This window comes from Dreissena polymorpha, chromosome 4 (assembly GCF_020536995.1).
Source record: "Dreissena polymorpha isolate Duluth1 chromosome 4, UMN_Dpol_1.0, whole genome shotgun sequence".
Classification (NCBI taxonomy): Eukaryota; Metazoa; Mollusca; class Bivalvia; order Myida; family Dreissenidae; genus Dreissena; species Dreissena polymorpha.
The window spans coordinates 106236061-106250927 of NC_068358.1; the positions used below are offsets into that span (position 1 = coordinate 106236061).

The 14867-nt window shown below is 38.1% G+C and overlaps 1 protein-coding gene and 1 long non-coding RNA gene across 2 annotated transcripts in view; both read left to right on the forward strand.

Annotated features, from left to right (window-relative positions):
* Positions 1-14867, forward strand: part of LOC127878878 (regulation of nuclear pre-mRNA domain-containing protein 2-like) — a 37885-nt gene that overhangs the window by 6939 nt on the left and 16079 nt on the right. The window contains exons 2-4 of the mRNA XM_052425404.1: positions 1733-1862; positions 6686-6792; positions 10940-11145. Coding sequence (XP_052281364.1) covers positions 1733-1862; positions 6686-6792; positions 10940-11145 — 443 coding nt within the window. The remainder of the gene's footprint in view (positions 1-1732; positions 1863-6685; positions 6793-10939; positions 11146-14867) is intronic.
* Positions 3524-4307, forward strand: LOC127878888 (uncharacterized). Its single transcript, XR_008048818.1, has 2 exons — positions 3524-3616; positions 3774-4307. It is a non-coding gene; the product is annotated as an uncharacterized LOC127878888 (long non-coding RNA).

The following is a 14867-nucleotide window of genomic DNA, read 5'->3' on the forward strand; positions in this document are numbered from 1 at the left end:
AAGGTCAAAAATGGCCATAAATGTACTTGTCCGGGCCATAACCATGGCATTCATTGGAAGATTTTAAAATCATTTGGCATATTTGTTCACCATCATTGGACGGTGTGTCGCGCAAAAGAATTACGTCAATAACTCCAAAGTCAAGGTCACACTTTGAGTTCAAAGGTCAAAAATGGCCATAAATGAGCTTGTCCGGGCCATAACTATGTTGTTCATTGTGAGATTTTAAAATCAATTGGCACATTTGTTCACCATTATTTGATGGTGTGCTGCGTGAAAGAATAACGTCGATATCTGCAACGTCAAGGTCACACTGTGAGTTCAAAGGTCAAAAATGGCCATAAATGATCTTGTCCGGGCCATAACTATGTCATTTATTGTGAGATTTTAAAAATACCTGGTACATTTGTTCACAATCATTGGACGATGTGTCATGCTAAAGAATTATGTTGATAACTCCAAGGTCTAGGTCACACTTTGAGTTAAAAAGTAAAAAAATGGCCATAAATTTGGACGGCATGTCATGCGAAGAATTCAAGAGTTCAAAGGTCGAAATGGCCATAAATGATAATAGCATTATAATTCTTAAAAATCGCCATAAATTTGATTCTCTTGTTTTGTGAAGACAGCATGCAAAATAGTCTGTGTCAATGCGGCATGTGGGGGTATACGTCACGTCTGTGACAAAGCTCTAGTTTGTAATTATATGTATTTTAAAAATGCATTTTCTCTGCCTTGCCCAAACACTGCCCTCTTTTAAAGTTGTTGAAAACACATTGTTCCGCTACGGTATGAAGGATACAAGAATTGTAATTTTTTTTTTTTAAATGAAAACTTTAAAAATCTTGTTTGAAAAAGCAAGGCTGCAAGGTTTAATATTTAGTTTGTAACATTAACGTTTTTTATAAAATCTGTTCAAATAATTTCCCTAGTATTGAAACGGCAAAAAAGACCACTCAGTCATATGATTCCAGTGTTTTTTTCATGGCAATTTCGGGGCCGATATTCGGCCCCATTCCCCTCCAAAAATAGTATATATATATTTTCCCCCAATTTTTGTGAACAAATCCCCTCCAAAATGAAAAAAAAATAATTTTTTTTATTTTTTTTTTTTTTTAAAGAAACAACTGCCTCATGATAGATATATCTCAAATTCATTTTATAAACATCTAACAAGGTATATAACTATAATTTATATGATTTTTTATGATTATAAAGAGTTATATTAAATTAGGTTTTCCCAAATCAGTGGACTTGATGAATTTTTTTTTTTCCAAAATGGCCAAGAAAAGGCCTGATGTATCTATATTGTGTCAATATTTGTTGATAAAAACATTCGAATTTGGCCCTTTTTATTGATAAAAAATGCTCAAATTTGCCATTTTATTGGTTAAAATAATACCAATTAGACTCTAATTGGCTTGGAAAACTGATACTGTGCATGACGGCTGAACTGACTGAAACTAATGTTGAACAAATCATTGATATATATTTAAGAAAAAGAACAGAGGCATTCAGCTTTGAATATTACATTCATACAAACATGTGTATTCATATAATAAATATCATTACATATAAAAGAAAGACTTTAATTTTCCCCTTTTCCTAAAAACGACCCGTTTTTCCCCTTTGGACGGGCCCCGCCACCATTCCCCTATAGGTGAAAAAAACCACTGGATTCATTTAAAGTTGAACAACAAATGTCTCAATGTGTTTATTATTATTTTTTCAGGTGAAGTGAAGCACAAGCTAACGCTATTTTATCTCTGTAATGATGTGGTTCAGCACGCCAAAAAGAAGAAGGCATTGTATTACTTGGAAAACTTTAAGAACAATTTGCGTGAAGCAGTTGGTGTTATTAAGTAAGCATTTTTGTTGTTTTTAAATTGTTCCATACATTATAATAAAAGTTTTGTTGTCAGACCTATACTAATGGGCTTAACTGGTGTTTTTTTCTCCGTTCAAATTTGGATCCGGTAAAGGGACCCATTCCCAATTAAAAAAAAGTATATATTTTTCCTAAATGGGACCTAAAAATTCCGAATTTAAGGTTTCCAAAAAAAAAATTGTATTTATAATAAGTCTAAACATGTAAATTATCTCAAAGTCAAACTCTAGAAGTTGAACCTTAGAAAATATCATATTGAAATCACTATTATTATAAATTTCAAAGTATTTGTAAGCATAAAATCAACAACATTAATTTCCCAAATTTACTCAAAAGAACGTGATATTTCCCAATTTAAAGGGACCCGGCCCCATTCCCAAAATGGTGAAAAAAAACACTGTTAACATTTGCTAGCTTAATAGTTTTTAACCTCAACCGAGCACAAAGAGCTTATTAGGAGCTTTCGAATACTGTGATGTCTGTCAATTGACATGACGCCTTATCAGTGATCGCTCCGCCCACTTAATCACGTGGCTCAGTGGGTAGAAAACCTAGACAAGCTAACACCAAAATGGCTTCTTTGCCTATAGACTGCATATAGATTTATGCGATATTCCGGATGATTTTATGGACTTGTTTAACACCATATTAAACTTGTAAAGGGGTTGATGCCATTTAGTTATTCTGCAAATGCAAAAAAATATACGATTAAAGAGAACATCAGCTATTTATAACGGGTAAATCGGTACATTAAACACGCTCTCAAACGCTTGCGCGCTTACCGAAATCGAACCCGTTATTACGTGTAATGGTGGTATTTGCAATAAATTAATTTTTTAACGGTATTTACCCGTGTTATTAACAAAATTGTTACCGAAACATTCCCCCTACCCGTGTATTTGACACGAAATAGCGCTTTATAACTGGTAATTCGGTGAAGTTTTACGCGCTTTCTGACGCCGGGTGGGTACCTCAATCCCACATGTTATTGCCTATAAAAGTGATATTAATCATATTAAACATTGCTTATGGGACATTTATCAATCACTATAATTTAAAGCGCAAAAACAACACAGTAAGTTTGGACATTGTCTAATATAAAATTAGCGTTGTACGAAATGGAATACGGTCAGGCTATTATAAATTAATAAGGCTACCAATATCAGACGCTGGCGCAGGTACCGACTTCCCCGAAATTACCGCATTTATTGGTTAACTCATATCAGTAATGATAACTCTTTTACAATAGCATTTATCGATACGTCTTTATTAAAATAATAACAAAATGGTTTTCACTTGTGTCTGATACACACAGAAATGCGATTTTTAACGGGGATTTCGTAAAGTTACACGAATTGGGTACCAAAATTCTCAATTATTTTACATGCACACGTGACATTATACATACTTAATAATGCTTAGTTATTGCTTATATGACATTTCAAGTTTGTGAAATAAATGAATGTTCTATAAAGTGGATATTGGTAATTCTTGAAGCTTCCACTCGCTCTTGTCAAGACCGCATTGCCAGTTGGAAATGGTTTAAATTTAATTCATCTAACTTATCTTTTTATGCCCCCATTTCGAAGAAAAGGGGGTATATAGTTTTTGCACTGTCTGTCGGTCGGTCAGTCGGTCGGTCACACTTCATGTCCGCTCTCTAATTCAAATAGTTTTCATCCGATCTTTACCAAACTTGGTCAGAAGTTGTATCCAGACAATATCTAGGTCAAGTTCGAATATGGGTCATGCCGGGTCAAAAACTAGGTCACGGGGTCACTTAGTGCATTTCAAGGATTTAGCATGGTGTCCGCTCTCTAATTGAAGTAGTTTTCATCTGATCTTTACTAAACTTGGTCAGAAGTTGTATCAAGACATTATCTAGGTCAAGTTCGAATATGGGTCATGCCGGGTCAAAAACTAGGTCACTGGGTCACTTAGTGCATTTCAAGGATTTAGCATGGTGTCCGCTCTCTAATTGAAGTAGTTTTCATCTGATCTTAACTACACTTGGTAAGAAGTTGTATTAAGACAATATCTAGGTCAAGTTTGAATATGGGTCATGCCTGGTCAAAAACTAGGTCACGGGGTCACTTAGTGCATTTCGAGGATTAAGCATGTTGTTTGCTCTCTAGTTTATGTGGCTTTCTGATTTATTTTGATATTCTAAGACATTTTTATGCCCTTGAAGGAGGGCATATAGTGATCGGACTGTCCGTTCGTCTGTCCGTCCGTCTGTCCGTCAGCCTTTGCGTTAAGATTTCGAAAAATGCTCATAACTTCTATGTCGCTTCAGATAGCAATTTCATATTTGGCATGCTTGTGTATATGGACAAGGCCTTTCCATACGCACACAAATTTTGACCCCTGTGACCTTGACCTTGAACTTAGGGTCCGCGTTTAGGTTCGAAATCTGCGTTTAGGATTTGAAAAAAGCTAATAACTTCTACCAAGCGTTTACACAGTTATACTTTTATGTAGTGACAAAGTTACAGTTGGGGGCATCCGTGTCCTGTGGACACATTTCTTGTTGGATACTAAATGTCAGAGTTGCATTAACCCTGACACCGTTTTTGCCATATTTCATTTCCGTTTTTTAATCCGAACAAAATAAATGAAACTCGTTTAAAAAATGAGATCTAGGCATTCGAGCTCCTAGTGTGGATTAAAAGCGTTTATTGGTGACACCACATGACTGCAAATGTGTAGATACCATTAATAAGATAATATATCACATGTCACCTTCAAATAACATGTATGATGTCAATTAAGTGCATTACTATCAGAGTAATAAAACACAGCATGAATGAGGCTTCATGCTGGGTTTCAGTTCTCGTAAAGTAATGCAGATGAACATGTCTATGATACCGTTAAGCGATATACCCGATGATTTTGGTGAACATTTTTTGCCGTATAGATGCTCTCTACGTCAACGAATTTAAGGAAGAAAATTTGCTAATGAGTCGTACATTCGTCTGAATTTTTAGGGGAAATAACGATGAAATCGACGTCAAATCCCGTATTTTCAGAAGTCAACGAAAGGGAGAGGATCCCCATACCGTGAATTTCTCGAAATAAATTCAATGTCACCAACTAATCTGTCAGGATATCGATTGTCCGAGTTACATTATCCCCATTGACACTGTTTAACCATTTTTAATCGTTTTTTAAAGAGGAAAACAAAAGAAACTCGTTGCAATAAAAGTGAACCTAAACATGTAGCTTGTCTAGAAAATGGCGGACAGGTCGTTGGTAACGAGTGCGCCCAATTAATCGATCGCAGATTGGTGGATCAATTCTAGTGGGCGGAGCGATCATAAATAAGGCGTCATGTCAAGTGTCAGTGTGTGTGCCCATGCTTCTCTTATCAGCTAGGCATTGGTTGCCTCTGTTTATTCATATCTTTCTGCTCAGTTGCATATGTAGGTCACTGGAGCTAATAATAGATCTTAGAAGTGTCTATTCAAGAAATCCAAAGGGGGAGGGGAATTTCCCCCTCACTTTGAACAATAGAGGGATTTTTTTAGAAAAACAGGGCGGCAATAATCAAATAACATTTTCATACATTTACTTTTGTTTTAGTTACCTTAAAAAATTTATACTATCAGGTCAGTGAAATACTATAGTAACTGCTGTTAAATAAAACAGCACTTCTCATAGTACATGTATTGCACTAAATTGAATTAAAACCAATATCTGTTATCATATGGTAGTTTTGTATCATTAACATAAATATTAAAAATAAGCATTTACTGATTTGCATGCCTTTCATGATATCTACAAAATTGTGATACATAACAATACATCCACGCTTTCCATGTGGTTATTGTAACATTGTACATGCAGCATGGTTTTTGCGCTCTTTTATGGAGACAAACGATCATAATATGCATGAACACTGTTTACCGGTATTTCATGCAAGAATGAGTTGATGTCGCGTAAACATTAAAATTCGGACGTGTGTTTCAAATTACAAACTTAGTTATGCTCATTTTATGTTTAAATTTGTGTGTAATCAATTCAATGATAATTGCTTATAACGTTTAATGTGTCAAATATATGTTTTGACAATATTATGCATGAAATGCACAATATCCACGAGCATAACAACAGGTTGCCATCATCAGTTTTCTAAGTAACGACCGCTTGCCATCATCAGTTTTCTAAGTATTTAATTGGCCACAATTTCATTGTGGAGGTGTAAATGGTAGGGTCCGCTTAGCATGGGAGGTATGGCAAAGCCAACAAACTGCCACAAAACTACACACTTACGGCAATCACATATCGTCTGCATGATTTCACTGCAGATAATGACTGCCTACAAATGCTGTCACTCATTCAAAACATGTGCTCTCATTTGCCAATATTGACTTTCCAACACTACGATGCCCTGCCTTTAAGTTGCATAAAGAGATGTAATTGACAAACATTAGTTAATCGGCTCTCAAAATTTTCTGTGAAATTGATACCCCTTTCATTGCTAAAAAATAGTCCTGGATATCGAGTGCATGATTTTGCTCGCACATATCCTGGAAATGTGCACGATCATTGGAAAGGTAGCGCGAATTGCGCCTTCTAGAATGGACCTGGCCAGAGGTTTAGTATTTGATGTGTAAAATCATATGGTGGTCCTCTACAAAGTTTGTTTTTATCATGACCATTGGGTCAAAACTTTCCCCTACATACGTGTCTCAGGTGTTTGCGACCTGGGGCCTTAAGGTCCTCTAATCTGTTATAATTGTTATTTGTAAACAATGATTTTGATTACTTTGATAATAAATAATATTTTATTTCCAGGGAGTATGATTCTATCAAACCAAATATTGGAAGGGTCTTCAAGATATGGGAAGACAGAAAAACATATGATCCAAAGTTTGTTGCAGAGCTGAGAACTATTCTTGATGGTAATATTGTTATTTTTAGAAAATTCCGGCACTCCATGTTTTTTAAAAACATTTACCATACCAATTTATTTAATCAAGAGTGTGTACACAACTGAAAAAATCCAGGCAATATCATGGTTTTGTGGATTTTATTATACCCCCACAAACGAAGTTTAGGGGGTATATAAGAGTGAACTTGTCTGTCGGTCGGTCTGTCGGTCCGTATTAGGTGTCCGCTCTCTAATTCAAGTTTTCATCTGATCTTCACCAAACTTGGTCAGAAGTTGTATCTGCATGATGTCAAGGCCAAGTTCGAACATAGGCCTTGCCGGGTCAAAAACTAGGCCACGGGGTCACTTAGTGCGTTTTTTAACATTCAGCATGGTGTCCTCTCTCTAATTCAAGTAGTTTTCATCCGATCTTCACCAAACTTGGTCAGAAGTTTTATCTAGATGATCTGAAGGCCAAGTTCGAACATGGGCCATGCCAGATCAAAAACTAGGTCACAGGATCACTTAGTACGTTTTATACATTGAGCATGGTGTCCGCTCTCTATTTCAAGTAGTTTAAATCCGATCTTCACCACACTTGGTCAGAAGTTGTAACTAGATGATGTGTAGGTCAAGTTCGAACATGTGCCATGCCGGGTCAAAAACTAGCTCACAGGGTCACTTAGTGTGTTTTAAACCTCACCATGTTGTCCGCTCTCTAATTCAAGTAGTTTTTATCCAATCTTCACCAAAATTGGTCAGAAGTTGTATCTTGATAATGTCTAGGGCAAGTTTGAATATGGGTCATGCCGGGTCAAAAACAAGGTCACAGGTCACTTAGTGCGTTTTAAACATCACAATGTTGTCCGCTCTCTAATTCAAGTAGTTTTCATCCAATCTTCACCAAACTTGGTCAGAAGTTGTATCTAGATGATGTCTAGGTCAAGGTTGAATATGGGTCATGCCGGGTCAAAAACTAGGTCACGTGGTATCCAGACCTGTTTACTTCTACGGATTTGCCGTAGTTACTACGGATTATTTGGCTAAACTCGCACTACGGATTTGTACTGAAAAACTACGGAGCCATCGATCAAAATGGTCAAATTTCAATTTTTAATCGTGCTTTAGCTTATTTTCGGTCTTTGCGGGTAATTTATCAATCATAATCATTTTGGCGCTTGCATATTAAGAAACGTTAAAATTCAAGCCTCCCGGGGAACAAGTGCTGATCGTGCTTGTCGAGTCGTCACCGAACAACAACTGACTTGCGTATTGGTTCGCAAATTTAGCCGAATATATACGATTTTACGTTGCTATCCAGTATACACATCTCTCTCTCTATTGCGGAGAATACCGACGATAGTCCATGTATCGGGATTGAGCACGCCTGTTTTTACACACGTCCAAGATGGCGGCAAGCAGACGAGAAATTGCGTTTAACGGCGAAAATAATAAATACCATTCAAATTATCAACGGATATCATATGGTCATTAGGGAATAATGTAATGCGTGTGTCAATATACGCAAAATACTACGTTTGAGATAAAAAATGGAATATTTATCAGAAATATGCACCGTGAATGTGCGTCAAGGAAACAAGTGTTGGAAAATTGTAGTTCAGTCTACTCACAAAGAAAAAGCATTTATTATAATGAGTATCGTTCGCAAAAGGAAAGAGAAAAACATGATTTGATTTATATGTAAGTGGATCTGTGTATACCCAGATTCATATGCATATTCTGCTTTATTATGTTTTGTTATGCTGTACAGTTTAATGAAACAGCATTGAACTGAGGTTGTCAAATGCAAGATATTGAAAGGTAAACAAATAAAATATATTATTTAAACTCCATTTAATACATTATTAACACAACAAGAACACTAAAGGGTGTTTGTCAATATTTGTTTATGTTTTCCCCTTATGATATTTAATTTAAAAAAAATACTGAATTAAATTAATAGCTACTCTTAAAGAGCTTATGATCAAATGGTGTATTTCAGAATCTATAGATTATTGTAAGTTTAATATGCATGTGGATGGATATTAATTAAATATTGTCTTCATTGTAAGAAGACATTAAAGCAGCTCTTTATAATATAAAAATGCTGTCAAACATGCACTTAAAAACAATTTTAATTCTGTTACTTATAATCATATTTATAATGCTTAATGTTTCCCAATTTCATGGTTTATCGCGCTATTTTTTCCAATTTCATGGTTTATCGCGCCATTTTTCCCAATCCGAATGGCAAAGGCTGTAACAAATAAAAGCAAATAAAATCACTTAACAGATTTAATTATTAGCAAGTAAATTCATCTAATACTTTATGTACCGTTAAACTGATAATGTGACCCAGTCATGGTGTTTTAATGCTCAAAATGATTGAAAAGGTTAAAACTACTGACAACAGCCCAAAACTATTGAGAGATGCCCTCCATACTACTGAGAAGCAATCGGTAGGGTAAACAGGTCTGGGTATCTTAGTGCGTTTTAAACATTCAGCATGTTGTCCGCTCTCTAATTCAAGTAGTTTTCATCCAATCCTCACCAAACTTGGTCACAAGTTTTATCTAAATGATCTCTAGGACAAGTTTGAACATGGGCCATTCCGGGCCTAAAACTAGGTCACAGGGTCACTTGGTGCATTTTTTAACATTAAGCAAGGTGTCCGCTCTCTAGTAGTTTACATCCGATCGTCACCAAACTTGGTCAGAAGTTTTATGGAGATGATCTTAAAGCGGGTATATACGATCTTGTCAAATATTTATTTATTAATATAAAATGTGTAAAAAATTATTATACATATATTTCAATATAAACTAAAATAAAAGTTAAGAAGAACATGTGTCGAAAAATGCTAAATAAGCCAGATATTTAATTCTGAAATCGAAAAAGGCTGTACAGCCGAATTCGCCAGCATGTATACCATGCATGTACGATGTGAATCTAAATTTAGTCTAACGGTTCATTTGAAATTCCTGCAGCGATATCGATTCATACGACACACGAACACTTACTAAAAAGACGAATGCATCGGTTATTGTAGGAAAATGATTACGAATTATCTTCGTCACAATCGGCTCGGGGCGCTAATTTGTATTTGCTGTATTTTATGAAATTCGTCTTAAATGTATCATTTTTCTTGCATATTGTGTGTTATTATAACATATTTGTATTAATATTTTACAATTCAGCACATATAAAAATCGTATATACCCGCTTTAAGGCCTAGTTAGGACATGGGCCTTTCTGGGTCAAAAACTAGGTTAAGGGGTCCCTTAGTGCATTTTAAAAATTGAGCATGGTGTCCGCTGTTTTTTGTGAAGATGACATGCAAAATATTATGTGTCAATGCGATATGTGGGGGTATTCATCACATCTGTGACAAAGCTCTAGTTATTGACAGATTTTATATGGACAGCTCATCACACATCAAACAGTTGCTTTTTAAGTATTTAAGTTGTAATATTTACAAAAATTGGCTCATTGATGATCTTCTAGTATTTTTGCATTTTTTCCACAAGTGGTGGAGCCAATGACAAGGAGGTGGTGATCAGAACAGGAGGTTGCGCCAAAAAAAATTAAAACTTAAAAAAAAGTGCTAAAAACTCTTCATTTTACTAAAAGAAGTTACCATGTTTTCATAAAAATTGTTTATGAAGTGTTTATACATAAACATATACTTTGCCTTGTTGCTTGCGAAGCATGACTATAAACTTTAAAAAAAATACATCATTGGTTATATTTTGAGTTTAGTTTATATGGGTAGAATCATGGAAAACGTAACTATTACATAGACGAATTATGGAAGTTAACATAAACTTAATTTGAAAAGCATTGACCCATTCACCTGGCTGTTAGTGTTACAGTACATACATTTTGACAATGATTTGCTCTCTGTATTCTTGGAAATATAACATGATTCTAGAGGCCCACCACAAAGTAAAAGGACCATTGTCTTGTGGGCTTTTGCTTATTTAAATCCCTATAGGCTGTTATGTTCATGTTTGATGTTGAGTTTTGTATCAACTTGCAACAATTACGAAAATATTGACTTTCGCTATTGTAAATTAACAGTAACTAACTTCATAAGCTAAAAATGTTTAAAAAAAAGTTTTGATTCCACTCATCAAATGGTGAATATAATAATAAAACGAAGTTTGCTGCCTGTGTAGGTGGAAGCACCAGCAAGAACTCCAGTGCGAGCGGCACCCCTGCCACTGCCTCCCCAGCCTACCTTCCCAGCTCCAAGTCACGCCACAAGAGTAAGCGTAGTGAGATGTCCGCGCATGATGCTGAGATTCCCCCTGAGAGCCCGGAGGAGTCTGTACAGGAGGAAGTGCCCACAGAGGAGGTCAAGGTGTCCCTCAGTGACTTCAAGGTGCTGTATCAGAGCTTTACATACTTATTTAATTTGAGCCTCTTTTAGTGCAAACTGGGCTTAATGCTACTCAATTTGAGCCTCTTTCAGGGCAATTTGGGCTTAATGCTATGCAATTTGAGCTTCTTTCAGGGCAAGCTGGGCTTAATGCTATTCAATTTGAGCCTTTTCAGGGCAAGCTGGGCTTAATGCTACTCAGTTTGAGCCTCTTTTAGGGCAAGCTGGACTTAATGCTACTCAATTTGAGCCTCTTTCAGGGCAAGCTGGACTTAATGCTACTCAATTTGAGCCTCTTTCAGGGCAAGCTGGACTTAATGCTACTCAATTTGAGCCTCTTTCAGGGCAAGCTGGACTTAATGCTACTCAATTTGAGCCTCTTTCAAGGCAAGCTGGGCTTAATGCTACTCAATTTGAGCCTTTTTCAGGGCAAGCTGGACTTAATGCTACTCAATTTGAGCCTCTTTCAGGGCAAGCTGGACTTAATGCTACTCAATTTGAGCCTCTTTCAGGGCAAGCTGGACTTAATGCTACTCAATTTGAGCCTCTTTCAGGGCAAGCTGGACTTAATGCTACTCAATTTGAGCCTCTTTCAGGGAAAACTGGACTTAATGCTACTCAATTTGAGCCTCTTTCAGGGCAAGCTGGGCTCAATGCTACTCAATTTGAGCCTCTTTCAGGGCAAGCTGGACTTAATGCTACTCAATTTGAGCCTCATTCAGGGCAAGCTGGACTTAATGCTACTCAATTTGAGCCTCTTTCAGGGCAAGCTGGACTTAATGCTACTCAATTTGAGCCTCTTTCAGGGCAAACTTGACTTAATGCTACTCAATTTAAGCCTCTTTCAGGGCAAGCTGGGCTCAATGCTACTCAATTTGAGCCTCTTTCAGGGCAAGCTGGGCTCAATGCTACTCAATTTGAGCCTCTTTCAGGGCAAGCTGGACTTCATGCTACTCAATTTGAGCCTCTTTCAGGGCAAACTGGACTTAATGCTACTCAATTTGAGCCTCTTTCAGGGCAAGCTGGACTTAATGCTACTCAATTTGAGCCTCTTTCAGGGCAAGCTGGACTTAATGCTACTCAATTTGAGCCTCTTTCAGGGCAAGCTGGACTTAATGCTACTCAATTTGAGCCTCTTTCAGGGCAAACTTGACTTAATGCTACTCAATTTAAGCCTCTTTCAGGGCAAGCTGGGCTCAATGCTACTCAATTTGAGCCTCTTTAAGGGCAAGCTGGACTTCATGCTACTCAATTTGAGCCTCTTTCAGGGCAAGCTGGACTTAATGCTACTCAATTTGAGCCTCTTTCAGGGCAAGCTGGACTTAATGCTACTCAATTTGAGCCTCTTTCAGGGCAAGCTGGACTTAATGCTACTCAATTTGAGCCTCTTTCAGGGCAAGCTGGACTTAATGCTACTCAATTTGAGCCTCTTTCAGGGCAAGCTGGACTTAATGCTACTCAATTTGAGCCTCTTTCAGGGAAAACTGGACTTAATGCTACTCAATTTGAGCCTCTTTCAGGGCAAGCTGGGCTCAATGCTACTCAATTTGAGCCTCTTTCAGGGCAAGCTGGACTTAATGCTACTCAATTTGAGCCTCTTTCAGGGCAAGCTGGACTTAATGCTACTCAATTTGAGCCTCTTTCAGGGCAAACTTGACTTAATGCTACTCAATTTAAGCCTCTTTCAGGGCAAGCTGGGCTCAATGCTACTCAATTTGAGCCTCTTTCAGGGCAAGCTGGGCTCAATGCTACTCAATTTGAGCCTCTTTCAGGGCAAGCTGGACTTCATGCTACTCAATTTGAGCCTCTTTCAGGGCAAACTGGACTTAATGCTACTCAATTTGAGCCTCTTTCAGGGCAAGCTGGACTTAATGCTACTCAATTTGAGCCTCTTTCAGGGCAAGCTGGACTTAATGCTACTCAATTTGAGCCTCTTTCAGGGCAAGCTGGACTTAATGCTACTCAATTTGAGCCTCTTTCAGGGCAAACTTGACTTAATGCTACTCAATTTAAGCCTCTTTCAGGGCAAGCTGGGCTCAATGCTACTCAATTTGAGCCTCTTTAAGGGCAAGCTGGACTTCATGCTACTCAATTTGAGCCTCTTTCAGGGCAAGCTGGACTTAATGCTACTCAATTTGAGCCTCTTTCAGGGCAAGCTGGACTTAATGCTACTCAATTTGAGCCTCTTTCAGGGCAAGCTGGACTTAATTCTACTCAATTTGAGCCTCTTTCAGGGCAAGCTGTACTTAATGCTACTCAATTTGAGCCTCTTTCAGGGCAAGCTGGACTTAATGCTACTCAATTTGAGCCTCTTTCAGGGCAAGCTGGACTTAATGCTACTCAATTTGAGCCTCTTTCAGGGCAAGCTGGACTTAATGCTACTCAATTTGAGCCTCTTTCAGGGCAAACTTGACTTAATGCTACTCAATTTGAGCCTCTTTAAGGGCAAGCTGGACTTCATGCTACTCAATTTGAGCCTCTTTCAGGGCAAGCTGGACTTAATGCTACTCAATTTGAGCCTCTTTCAGGGCAAGCTGGACTTAATGCTACTCAATTTGAGCCTCTTTCAGGGCAAGCTGGACTTAATTCTACTCAATTTGAGCCTCTTTCAGGGCAAGCTGGACTAAATGCTACTCAATTTGAGCCTCTTTCAGGGCAAGCTGGACTTAATGCTACTCAATTCGAGCCTCTTTCAGGGCAAGCTGGGCTCAATGCTACTCAATTTGAGCCTCTTTCAGGGCAAGCTGGACTTAATGCTACTCAATTTGAGCCTCTTTCAGGGCAAGCTGGGCTCAATGCTACTCAATTTGAGCCTCTTTCAGGGCAAGCTGGACTTAATGCTACTCAATTTGAGCCTCTTTCAGGGCAAGCTGGGCTCAATGCTACTCAATTTGAGCCTCTTTCAGGGCAAGCTGGACTTAATGCTACTCAATTTGAGCCTCTTTCAGGGCAAGCAGGACTTAATGCTACTCAATTTGAGCCTCTTTCAGGGCAAGCTGGACTTAATGCTACTCAATTTGAGCCTCTTTCAGGGCAAGCTGGGCTCAATGCTACTCAATTTGATACTCTTTCAGGGCAAGCTGGACTTAATGCTACTCAATTTGAGCCTCTTTCAGGGCAAGCTGGGCTCAATGCTACTCAATTTGAGCCTCTTTCAGGGCAAGCTGGACTTAATGCTACTCAATTTGAGCCTCTTTCAGGGCAAGCTGGGCTCAATGCTACTCAATTTGAGCCTCTTTCAGGGCAAGCTGGACTTAATGCTACTCAATTTGAGCCTCTTTCAGGGCAAGCTGGGCTCAATGCTACTCAATTTGAGCCTCTTTCAGGCAAGCTGGGCTCAATGCTACTCAATTTGAGCCTCTTTCAGGGCAAGCTGGACTTAATGCTACTCAATTTGAGCCTCTTTCAGGGCAAGCTGGGCTCAATGCTTCTCAATTTGAGCCTCTTTCAGGGCAAGCTGGACTTAATGCTACTCAATTTGAGCCTCTTTCAGGGCAAGCTGGGCTCAATGCTACTCAATTTGAGCCTCTTTCAGGGTAAGCTGGGCTCAATGCTACTCAATTTGAGCCTCTTTCAGGGCAAGCTGGGCTCAATGCTACTCAATTTGAGCCTCTTTCAGGGCAAGCTGGACTTAATGCTACTCAATTTGAGCCTCTTTCAGGGCAAGCTGGACAGAATGCTACTTAATTTGAGCCTTTTTTCAGGACAAGCTGGGCTCAATGCTA